We start from the raw sequence: 13400 nt of genomic DNA on the forward strand, positions 1-13400 counted from the left end.
TTTTTTTAAAATCTTCAAATTTAATCAATTTTTATACATATAACTTTCTTTTTGCCACCCGTATACTAAATTTGACTTGTATACTAATTTACACCGTTGCCGAATTTCATATAATTTAAAAAAAAATTATATTTAATTTTTCTGTAATCGCTTTGTTATTACTTTTTCGTTGACACCTGTATATTTTCACAAATTGCAATATTGCCAAATTGAATTGAACAATTACTAATATCAACTGGTTTTTATGAGAAAATTTAATGAAAGTTTTGACGAATTTCTTTTCTACACTGAAAAAAATCAAGTTTTGAATTTTTTATGTTCCAAGTTTTTTTTAAAATCTTCAAATTTAATCAATTTTTATACATATAACTTTCTTTTCGCCACCCGTATACTAAATTTGACTTGTATACTAAATTACAACGTTGCCGAATTTCACATAATTTATTAAAAAATTATATTTAATTTTTCTATAATCGCTTTGTTATTACTTTTTCGTTGACACCTGTATATTTTCACAAATTGCAATATTGCCAAATTGAATTGAACAATTACTAATATCAACTGGTTTTTATGAGAAAATTTAATGAAAGTTTTGACGAATTTCTTTTCTACATTGAAAAAAATCAAGTTTTGAATTTTTTATGTTCCAAGTTTTTTTTAAAATCTTCAAATTTAATCAATTTTTATACATATAACTTTCTTTTTGCCACCCGTATACTAAATTTGACTTGTATACTAATTTACACCGTTGCCGAATTTCATATAATTTAAAAAAAAATTATATTTAATTTTTCTGTAATCGCTTTGTTATTACTTTTTCGTTGACACCTGTATATTTTCACAAATTGCAATATTGCCAAATTGAATTGAACAATTACTAATATCAACTGGTTTTTATGAGAAAATTTAATGAAAGTTTTGACGAATTTCTTTTCTACACTGAAAAAAATCAAGTTTTGAATTTTTTATGTTCCAAGTTTTTTTTAAAATCTTCAAATTTAATCAATTTTTATACATATAACTTTCTTTTTGCCACCCGTATACTAAATTTTAGACTTGTATAATAAATTACAGCGTTGCCAAAATTATATTTTTTCACAATTTCTTATGATAATATTTTTGAAACAATTTTCAATTAAAAAATAATTTTTTGTTTAACATTATTGTATTAAGTTATTACAACGTTGCCAACTTTAATCTTTGTCATAGTTTCGAACTACAATTTAAATTTAAAGAATAAATTTCCCTACACTGAAAAAAATGTTTAATTGTTAATTTCAATTGAAACTTTCGCTACAAAATTTTTATCCAGCATCCGTAAACCACATTCTCATTGTTGTATAATAAATTACAACGTTGCCAAACGTTTTTTCCTTCATATTAAACGGAAAATAATGAAGCGTTCAACGGTTTTCTATCTACACTGAAAAAAAAAAATAATCTCAATTCTATCTATATAATTATAATAAACTACAGTGTTGCCAAATTTCAATTATATTCCAATTAAATTCGTTTTAGTTGAATAAAACTTCAAATCCGTAATAATCGTACGATTTTCTACACTGTAAAAAATAAAATTAATTTCCATTTAGTCCTTTTGATATTAATTTTTCATTTACCCGTGGTATACTTATCCGATTTTGTCAAACTGCGAAATATTGCGACGTTGCCAAACTTGAATTCAAAAAAAAATTGATCAGATCAACAAGGAATCGTGTCTACACTGAGAAAAATGTGCAAAACTAATTTTTACAAACACAGCAACGAAAAAATAAGAACGTCTTGTTGAGAATAGCATTTAAAACGTGATTTATTTCTATTTAAGATACCTCGGACTACATGGAATTGGGAGTATCATCATCATCGTCATCTTCGACGACGAAAATTTCCCGTCCGAATTCGGTGAACGGCGAATCGCGCCTAGTTACGGACAAACCGCGTCCCTCTTCGGTATCTTTAGACAATTCGCGTATGGTGACGTCGCGACCCAGTTCGACCACCAGCGAGCAATGGTCGTCGTCGTCGACTTTGGTGAATTCGCGACCGGAATCCGTGAATTCCGATACGATAAAAGACGTTAAAGAAGAATCGACGCAAAACAATCGACTCGTTTACGCTAGTTTAGATTTAGTTAAACAAGAAGACGAAGAAGAAGAAAACAGGGCCGAAGGTAGCGCCGAACAATCGACTTTTGTTTACGCCGAAATCGATTTCGTCAAAAGTGAAGGTTTAAAACAGAATAACCAAAGTTTAGGTAGTGCCGCCGGCAACGCTAAAGTTAAACATTAAATCGATCGATTTTGTGTTCAATAGAAGATCGAACGTGTCGAAGGCGCAATGCAAATTCGGGTTTTTGATAAAAAACTTTATCTCCGGAGGTATTTTACACCGTAGACGACTTTACAACACGCGTAAAGCAGAAACTAACGATACGCACTGTATATTTTTACCTCATTTGGACTTGCCGGATCTGATATATTTTATTTTGGCACTTTTCGAATCTGTCAATTGCCTTTTGGCGGTTTTCCTACTTGTCTACTTTGTTTTTTCTACGAAAAGTTCAATTCTAATGATCGTACTTTGATTTATATCTAGTTCGGTGGTTTTATTTTGGCACTAATTGAATCTACTGATTTTATTTTGGCATTAAATGAATCTACTGGTTCCATTTTACTCGATATGACAATTCCATTATGACCTTTTTATGATTTTAATCAATTTATCGAATCTTTGTTTGGATTTGCCGAATCTGATCATTTTATTTTGGCACTTTTCGAATCTGTCATTTGACTTTTGGCGGTTTTCCTACTTGTCTACTTTGTTTTTTCTACGAAAAGTTCAATTCTAATGATCGTACTTTGATTTATATCTAGTTCGGTGGTTTTATTTTGGCACTAATTGAATCTACTGATTTTATTTTGGCATTAAATGAATCTACTGGTTCCATTTTACTCGATATGACAATTCCATTATGACCTTTTTATGATTTTAATCAATTTATCGAATTTTTGTTTGGATTTGCCGAATCTGATCATTTTATTTTGGCACTTTTCGAATCTGTCAATTGCCTTTTGGCGGTTTTCCTACTTGTCTACTTTGTTTTTTTTTACGAAAAGTTCAATTCTAATGATCATACTTTGATTTATATCTAGTTCGGTGGTTTTATTTTGGCACTAATTGAATCTACTGATTTTATTTTGGCATTAAATGAATCTACTGGTTCCATTTTACTCGATATGACAATTCCATTATGACCTTTTTATGATTTTAATCAATTTATCGAATCTTTGTTTGGATTTGCCGAATCTGATCATTTTATTTTGGCACTTTTCGAATCTGTCAATTGCCTTTTGGCGGTTTTCCTACTTGTCTACTTTGTTTTTTCTACGAAAAGTTCAATTCTAATGATCGTACTTTGATTTATATCTAGTTCGGTGGTTTTATTTTGGCACTAATTGAATCTACTGATTTTATTTTGGCATTAAATGAATCTACTGGTTCCATTTTACTCGATATGACAATTCCATTATGACCTTTTTATGATTTTAATCAATTTATCGAATTTTTGTTTGGATTTGCCGAATCTGATCATTTTATTTTGGCACTTTTCGAATCTGTCAATTGCCTTTTGGCGGTTTTCCTACTTGTCTACTTTGTTTTTTCTACGAAAAGTTCAATTCTAATGATCGTACTTTGATTTATATCTAGTTCGGTGGTTTTATTTTGGCACTAATTGAATCTACTGATTTTATTTTGGCATTAAATGAATCTACTGGTTCCATTTTACTCGATATGACAATTCCATTATGACATTTTTATAATTTTAATCAATTTATTGAAGCTTCATTTGGATTTGCCGAATCTGATCATTTTATTTTGACACTTTTCCAATCTGTCAATTGCCTTTTGATGCTTTTCCTACGTGTCTGCTTTGTTTTTTACGAAAATTCAAAATCTGATTATCATACTTTGTTTTATATCTAGTTCGGTGGTTTTATTTCGACCCCGCAACAACTTGAGTTTTATTTTGGCACTCGAGCAGCAGTCCAAGATATCTTGATAGGATATTTTTTCCTTTTTCCGCTGTAAAATTGTCTGTTGAACACTACTTTCGCTTTATAATCACAAATTTGTCCTAATATACACCCAACGAAAAAAATCGTTATACTTTTTTGAGGTTATGTTATTGTCCAGCAAAAAGTAAAATGCCTCGAAATGACATCAAATTATCTAGTTATAACCAAAAAAATTGCCTACGATCACGTTTTGTCGGTTTTTTGTAAAATCGAATTTGCATTGTATTACGTCATATATAAACTGCTTCTATTTTATTTTTTTTAATTTAAGTAAAATGTACTGCCATTTTTTTTTTTCATCGGTTAAGGCTACTAAAACTATTTGTTACTATTTTACCGGCGCCATTAGAAGAAAAATGTCGTTTATTAAATTTTGACAGTTCACTAGTTGAATTTTGAAAATTCCACAAAAAGTTTCGTATAATTTTTACTAATCGAAAATATTTCTTAAGACAGGAACACACTGTATTCAATTTTTTTTCAAAACCTATTCATTATTATGCATTTTGATTAAACATACTTTTCATTTCTTCTTCTTTTCTCTAAACAACACACATGATTTTACTTTTAACACGTTTACTGCCGAGGCAATTTCCAGAATTTGATTTGATCGCATTAAATCGTTGAAAATACTAATTTTAATACAAATTTATCATAAAAATGTTGAAAAACAAATTATGTAAATAATTAACAGTAACAAAAAGTTTTTAATTGACAGTTGACGTGTTAATATGTAATGGCAAGTTTTATATTTTTTTTTCGGGTCACTATTAATGATTTTTCTTTTTTTTATATATATAAAACAAATTTAAATTACGCAAATCTTGTAAATATATTTGTATATACTCAAAATTTTTTTGATATTTCGAAATTTTAGGTTATGTATTCGGTTAGAGTTGTATAGCATCACTCTGTACATTGGATTTTAAACGTTTAAGAATATTTGTAAATACATTTACGTATTAGTTAAAAAAAAATTAGGAAGAGGAACGAATTTTTATTTCCATTGTATAATATATATACAGGGTGTTCTATTTCAAATAGTCAACCTATCGATTCAATTATTTATAAATATTGTAATTAACTAAAATTCCCTGTAAATATGTTTGTTGAATGTTGGAGAAGTTTTTTTTTCGTTTTAAATTAATGTACTGGGTGTTTTATTTGGAAATTTTGTAAATATTTTTGTATATATGCCAATTTCGAGGAAAATTATTTAAACAAATTCGATTTTTTTTTTCAAATAACGTGATTTTGTATATATAAGTAAAAAAAAGTTCAAAAACAAGAGACAATTAATTTTTTTTTCGATCAATAACCAAAATGAATTATTCAAAAAGCCAAAGTTAGAATTATACAGGGTGAGTCATGGGTAATTACATTTAAATTAATAATTTAACAAAACAAATTAATTTTGGGACTCGTTTATTTCAAATTTTTTCGTTTTTTTATTATTCTAATATTTTTATTTCGATTATTTCAAGAAATTTTAGTTTTTTCAACTTAATTGAGTCAATTTTAGCCCTCACCAACTTGTCATGGAATGAATCGGCCATTTTATTGTGACTTTTCCGAATTCTTTTAGTTTTATTTTCAAAAAAATTGAATCTAACGGTTCTAATTTATTTTTTAATACTTTCTAAAAGTTTATTTTTCATATCAAACTTTGTTGGATCTATAAATATTATTTTGTCACACTCTATATATCTGACAGTCACATTTTGACGGTTTTATTTTGGTTTTTACTCAATATGACAATTCCATGTCCTTTTTGGGACGTTAATCATTTTGTTAAATCTTCATTTGGACTTGCTGAATCTGATGGTTTTATTTTGGCACTTGTCGAATCTATTGATTTTATTTTGACACTTTTTGAATCTGACAATAACGTTTTGGTGGTTTTACAACCTGTCCACTTTGTTTATTTTTTATAAAACTGATATCTAAACCTTTTATTTTGATTTATATTTAATTTAGTAGTTTTATTTAGGCACTATAGGTTTTATTTTGTCATTTATTGAATCTAACAGTTATTTTTTTGGTAAAACCAACTGCTACAGGAGTTATCGGGACACAAACTTTTGTCTATTGAATAAAAATCATATTTTTGACCCTAGATTGTAATGATTTTAGTTTTTGTTTTCCATTATAATAAAAAAAAACAATTTTCTTTAATTACAAGTTTATTTGAATACTTCAAATATTATTTAAAATATTCTGAAACTCGAGATTTTACTTCGACAGTTGCGGAATGGAATTTTCTGTTTTTATTTCCTTGAACGCTCGTTAAATCTGATGGTTTTCTTTTGGAATTTGCTGAATCCGGTGATTTATCAAAGAAAAAGTGAATATACTGGAAAATAGTGGTCTAAAAAGCTCCTTATACTAACTTCGAACCATCTGTATACCAAAATATGTATTACGGAAGATCTTTACTAACCCACAATTGACTATCATTGATCACCACTTCGAACGGGGTGTCTTTGTCCATCATATTTTATATTTGTACTTGCAGAATCTATTGGTTAGGTTAGGTTAGGTGATGGGAGACTCATTGGGTTGTTTTTTTTTGTGGAATGAGGACATTTTCATGTGAGATGAAATACATTTCAGTGTTGGCCCTGATATAGGAAAGATTTTCCTCTACAAAACTGATTCTGTTGAATAAAATCCATCGCAAAACATGTTTTTTCTAATACCGAATCTACTGGTGTTAGTTTGACATGAATCTAATGTCTTTCATCGAATCTATTGGTCTCACTTTGGTAATGACAGACTTGTTGGGTTGTTTTTATGTGGAATTTCATTATTGGCCCCAATATAGGAAATATTTTCCTCTACACAACTGATTCTATTGAATAAAATCCATCGTACAACATATTTGTTTGGTATTTTCCAATATTGAAACTAATTTTATTATTTTTTTAATGAATCTAATGACTTGAATTCAATCCAGTGGTTTTATATTGATTTTTTTCCCAAATCAGTCTTATATTTTGAAATCAATGGGGTCCTGTGGTTTTATTTTGGCTGGTATACAGTGCGGAGCATCTATTACCTAATTAAACATTTTGTCACTACAATTATTGACATATTATTTATGACTCACACGGTATATATTTTCAAAATAAGAATAAAAGAAGGATTTGTAGAATTTTTTACTAATGTTTCACTATATATTTATATATAAAAAAGTGGCTAATATTTTTTTTAAGGTAAAGCTGGTTGATTTTTTCTTTGCATTACATAATTAAAAAAATTTTATACCGTATTTTTGTATATATATATATAAACAAGTAGATGCAAAAAAATTTAAAAAAAATAATAGCATAATGTATTTATTATTATATTTTATACTAGATTAAATAGGCTGCGACAAAAACTTAATCTAATCGCGCCTTTAATTAAATATAAACTTGATCTAATACAATGTGTTCCGATATTGACACTTCATTATATATTAAAATATACAATGTGTCTCAAAAAATTGATATACAAATCAACAACTTTTTCATTATTAATTTTAGTAAAAAAATCATTTTTCAAAAACAACTTCTGTATAACCTAAAATCCAATTAACAGATTTTACTTTTTCAAAATTATATACCAGGTATGTTAGAAAATATGAATTTTTTTTAAAGCTTCAATAGCTTTTAAATGTTCTGCCCTTTTCAGAAATAGTGTTTAAAACCACCTCTTTTAGGAGGCTCAATCATTTCTATAAATTCTTCCTTTGTTATCTTCTATTCGTTTCCATCGTGGTCTTCTTTTTCACTTACTTGTACCATGAGCTTAATATATTAGTTTTTGTACATACCTCGTATATGATTGAAGAAAAATTATTTCTAATAGTTGCATTTTGGGTTTTAGATGGAAAAAATTGAATGAATTATGATTTTTTTCGTTAAAACAAATGATAAAGAAGTTATGCATTTGTATGTATACAAGGATTTAAATATTGAAGTAATTTTTCGATATTAAATACTTTAAACTCACACACACCACGTTGTTTGCGTTTTTTAACGACAAAATTGCTATATTAAAGTGATAAACGATGATAGATCATTTTTTCCAGAGGAGTCTTTGCCTGTCTCAGGTTATCCCAACAATCGGTTTTCTTCCATTTTTATCCCATTGTTCGTAGTTGATACCACGGAAGTATTCAAGTCCCATGAAGGACTTGTCTGCCTCCGATTTAGCGAGCTTATCAACTATTTCATTCCCCCTTCACTCATGTGTGCCCCGGAATCTATTAAAGGGATGATAGTCCCTCTCTACATTGAACTATGATACGTAATCAATTGAACGATGATACATCATTTTTATCAATAATAAATTATAAAATAAACGCAAAAATAAGTAAAAACTTTCAATAAATACAAAATTATTAACAATATATTGAATGATTACACAAATTTTTTGTTTTTTTGTATTTGGGACATTTTTCTTTATAAACTTTCAAACGTAACCAATTTTAAATATAAATATATCGAAAAGTTACTAAAATAAATTCTAATGCTACCTCTATATGGTTCCTCAGAAAGAAAACGTATTAGCAGGGTGAAGAGTGAACCGCTATTGAATATTTCTCTTTAGAGAAAAAAAATCTTGTACAGGACGAGTGTTCGACATCACTTTATCTATTACCTCGCCCTGTACATTATTCGAGGGTAAGATGAGGAGTTTTGACCAAAAAAGGCTTAGGAAAGTAGGAAATGTTGTTGTAGGATAAAAAGTGCAGATTTAGTGCTGCGCGTTCCGTTTATAAAAACTTATCTCATCTTAACTCGTATTAGGATAAATACTATAACTATTATTAATAGTAAGGCAGCTATTCTGGCCGTTTTTATAAAATTAGTGAATGTATTTATATAAAAAAAATATTATTTTTCCCTTTTTTCTTTTATGTAAATATTAGAGTGAGAATCTTGAAAATACTACCTTTTATATACATTGTAGGTAGGCTATAAGCGATATTAATGTAATGATGCTATTATGCGGTTTTTGTTTTGGAGTAAAATCGTTTTTACCAATTCAAATATATTGAAAACATACATAAAGTTATTATTCCATTATTTACTAAAAAACAATTTTCGTAAATATAAACTGTACTTACATATATTTTGTTCTATTTTATATGATATAGAATAAAAAATTTTCGTATTTATACCGATTTTTCCACTTATCTACCGGTTTTTAATATAAATTCAAAATTTTAACGGTCTTGATCAATTTTTCTTCATAATAAATAAAGCTTCTTGTCAATGTCAATGTCAACCTGACATATGATCTAATATCGATTTTTGTTCGTTCGAAGAACACCGTAGTGTACTATGTTCATTTCATATCTATGAATACAATCGATACATGGATATATTATTAAAATCGAATCGATATTCTCTGTTCACGTTTCAAATAAATCGATAACCAACTAAGTTGTGATACACATGCTTGATTACGAACCTATTTAATAGAAAAACCTAATAACTGCTACAACTGAAAGATAATTAATAATTTTCGCGTCACGGAACTGAGTTACTAAAAAATCAGATCTGAGTTTATCGTGAAAACCACATTTTGAAAGTGCACATTCGCTCGGAATCAGTTCCGAGAACAAAGCTTATAACTACACTTATATACAGTGTCCTAAATAATAATCAACACAAAGTAGAGGCGTATAGGTGAGTCCAAAATTTGACAGTATCAAATTAAGAATCAAATTTTTTTTTGCAATCATTTAACCTGAAAATAATAAATGTATCACTTTGTATAAGACTGTTGAGGGTAAATGAAAGGCGATTGAATCACAACGTTCTTATGTCAGTTGATTTAAAAATTAAATTCTTAAACGTTTTTACAATAAATTTTCCATAAAACTTTCATTTTCCAAAAAAAAGTCGAATAATTTGTTTTCAACAATATTATTTAAAGAACTAAAAACTAGTCGAGCGTATATACATCAAATTTGAAACAATACAATTCAATTACCAAGACTGTTAAATTCCGAGGACGATCTATTTTCATTAACCCCGCACAATCCAATTTTGTGACATCACAAATTACAACAAATCTCATCTTGACAACATCAATTTCTCATATTATTTTTGAGACTTGAAACTATTCACATTATATTCACCTTGTAAAATGAGGTTCACATTATTTATCAATATTTTACATTTCTCTATAAAGTAATTTGTGACGTCAGTAGACATTTGGACAGATTTGTTTAAATGAACCGTCCTATTCGTTGTGGAAATCCTTGGTTAATGGTAATCTTCCGTCTGCGCGTTGATGGTGCGCGCGCATAACGCAGTGGCGTACACACAGAAATTACTGAAGGGAATATGCTGTAGAAACAAGAATATTACGTAATTTTTTTTAAAATAAATTGTTATTAGTGGGAATGATAACAAATTTGGTTATCAACTGTTATTGAAAGAGTTTATTTTTAAATTTCCAGTTGATATTTAGTGATAACCTGAATCACAAATCTATAACAAAGTATTACTTAAAGTAAACAAAAAGAAACATTTGAAACTTAACATAATAAAACGATTTTCTCCAGTTTTTTCAATGTATCCTATTTCTTATGTATTTATACCTAGACATTAAGAGTTTTGAAGAGATTGTTTTGTTTTTTTTTTTGGTTATTTTTTTAATTTAAAGCATTTTTCCTATTTAAAAATTAAAAATACGATCTTTTTTTCTTTAAGTAGACTGATACGTTGTAGGTAATTTTTGTCTGTATTTAGACTTAATTAACTAGACATTTAAATAAATTATTTTCGTCTGCTCTAAGAAAATGATTAAGTAATTATAGTAACAATTTGTTTTCCTCTTAACTTAGTGAATACCACCAGGATGTTTCAAAACAATTGTTGATATATAAGTTTGATTTTTGCAGGATTATGAAATTAAATTGAATTTTCTTAAAACATAAAATAAAGTAAAACTAAACCAACTGAGTGTTTTTTTATTTTCCTTGAAACCACAAGCTTTTTATACAAATATTTACATTGTTTTTAGTCACCCGCCATTATTTCTATAAATCTTTGGTTATGTTTGCCCGTTTTAAAGCCGGTACTGGAATTAATGAAATTTGACGTTGCCAAGTTTATAGTGCAACAATTACTAGCACCTCAATTATACACGATGATTTTTTTAGAATAAAACAATCATAAAATGTTTTCCCGTATATTAACTTCAATAATTTTTGAAAACATACAAATATAGATTTATTCTAATATAAAATGTAGGTACATATTAAGCATCCCTTGTAATCCCAGTTACCTAAATATTGATAGTAGTAGAAATCTCTGATGAGAAAATTCTTTTCTCCATCGATACTTTCCTGAAAATATCATAAAGTATAATAATTATTTACATTATTCGACGCGAGTTACTCACTCGACTGGGTTAACGAAGTACCGGGGTATATTGTCATCTATCAGTTTTTTCAGATTATGTACCGAATATCGATTGTACTGTCCCCAAATGCTATTCATAAATTTACTATTGTACTGAGCTGGATCCAGCATTGCTATAACGTGAAAATGAAACTATTTCAAATATAAGTCACAAATAACGATATTTTCTATTCTTATGACAACTTTAATATTTAACGTCTAGTAGCTCAAACTGACCAGCTATACAAATCTGTGATATTTTAAATACAAACTATCCATCCGATTCATTAATAACTCATATTATTTACGGTTAACTTAAAGATTCAAGGACAAATTATTTATTTATTTTCAATTAAGTACCATAGATGGGTCTGCAGCATAAAAAAAATCACAGAGTTTACCATATGAAAAGAATGCAAAATTTTTTATTAGTAGTTCATCGAATATTCCATTTCTGGTTCTTAATCAATAATTATTATTCTGTGTCTAATTATAAAAATAGCTTTGATTTTAATCTAACAGTTAAAAGTACAATAAAATAATAATTTAATTTCGGGTCATTAATATAATATTATGAAATTGATATTATTATATTCCCGGACGGCGTCAGTTTGGCCAGATCAGATTAGTTGAACCGTCTAAATATAAGTGATCTGTGATCTATTAATTATCATATGAATCAGCGCCACTAGCTATACAACCAACATCACATAATGTGTAATATATACGAAAAAATAAACTTAAAAGTAAATATTTATATTAAATTAGTACCTTGGATTTGTTCTTCCCTTTGTCGCATTTTTTTAGCTGCGAAAGCTGCCTGAGGTACCGAACCCATATCTGCGTTTTCTTCGCAATTGCAAGCTGTTATATATAACATATTATTTAATCAAATTTTTAAAAACAAATTTTTGTTACTATTAAAAGAGGAATATAAAATAGTTGCAAACAAAGTCAAAGTTTCATTAAATCCCCCAACGTATTCACATTTAAAACTTACGTGATAAAATTTCCGAATCAAAATATTCTTTGTAGTTAATATTCAATGACATATACTTCTCCAGATTTAAAAATTCTTCGTCGAATCTGGTTGAAAAAATCATACAGAAAGCTTAATACGAAATTTTCAAAAAAATAAAATTAAAGCGTAGTTTATCGTACTTTATTGTAGTAGAACGTTAACCACACTAAAATCTGCATGAACTGGATATACATAAATTGAAGATAATACAGTTTAAAGGCCAAACAGGTTATCAAAAATTAAATATTTTGTATGATATAAAATTCTGCCACAAATTTGATTAATACTTTGTTTCGAGTAAAAGATTTTATTTACTAATAATTTTTTTGACTTTCTATCAATCTTAAATGATGAAAATTTTTTTAAAGCAGCACTAACCAGTACAAAATCATCAATTGCTTTAGTATAAACCGAATTCTGAAGATTAGATTTCTATTTTTTTTGGGTTAATATTCCGAAAGCCACTTGTACTTGTCATTTTTTTTCATACTACTTTCATTACATTAACAACCACCACCATTAAAATGATATGAAATAAAAAATGACGCGGCATCACTTTTATAACCTCAAAATAGTACTTTTTATGCGAATTACAGTTTTAATAAAGTAATTCATGGGATTGACTAATAATTAACATATTTGCTATAATACATATTATACTAGACGACAGTATAAACCGTTTTCTGGTAAATTCCCAATGTTAAGAAATATCGACCAACATCGTTTATTTTCGTGTAAATTCGGAGTTTCGTTTCGTTCTGATTAGTCCTCCTGATCTACGTCAAAATGACGGCCGTAGGGTAAGCAATATACTCGTATTGTACCCTTGTAGGTTTTTTTTTTCGGTAGCAATAGTTTTGTATTGTGATATTAAGATCCATACGTAGTTTTTAGATC

General features: G+C 28.0%; 2 protein-coding genes across 3 annotated transcripts in view; one reads left to right on the forward strand and one right to left on the reverse strand.

Moving 5' to 3' along the window:
- The window catches only part of LOC130895741 (insulin receptor substrate 1), a 40400-nt gene extending 29363 nt beyond the window's left edge, over positions 1-11037 (forward strand). For both annotated transcript variants that reach the window (XM_057803269.1, XM_057803270.1), the window contains exon 9: positions 1826-11037. In XM_057803269.1, the coding sequence (XP_057659252.1) occupies positions 1826-2289 (464 nt within the window). In that variant the 3' untranslated portion in view covers positions 2290-11037. The remainder of the gene's footprint in view (positions 1-1825) is intronic.
- A 219-nt stretch (positions 11038-11256) lies between these two features.
- On the reverse strand, positions 11257-12699 carry LOC130895745 (uncharacterized). The gene is made up of 4 exons (XM_057803278.1): positions 12483-12699; positions 12254-12346; positions 11484-11616; positions 11257-11427 (listed from the first exon to the last, which is right to left on the reverse strand). Exons 1-4 carry the CDS (start codon positions 12583-12585, stop codon positions 11367-11369), a joined length of 390 nt encoding a protein of 129 aa, XP_057659261.1. The 5' UTR covers positions 12586-12699; the 3' UTR covers positions 11257-11366.
- Positions 12700-13400: the final 701 nt, after the last annotated feature.

The sequence above is a fragment of the Diorhabda carinulata genome, chromosome 6, assembly GCF_026250575.1.
Source record: "Diorhabda carinulata isolate Delta chromosome 6, icDioCari1.1, whole genome shotgun sequence".
Taxonomy (NCBI): Eukaryota; Metazoa; Arthropoda; class Insecta; order Coleoptera; family Chrysomelidae; genus Diorhabda; species Diorhabda carinulata.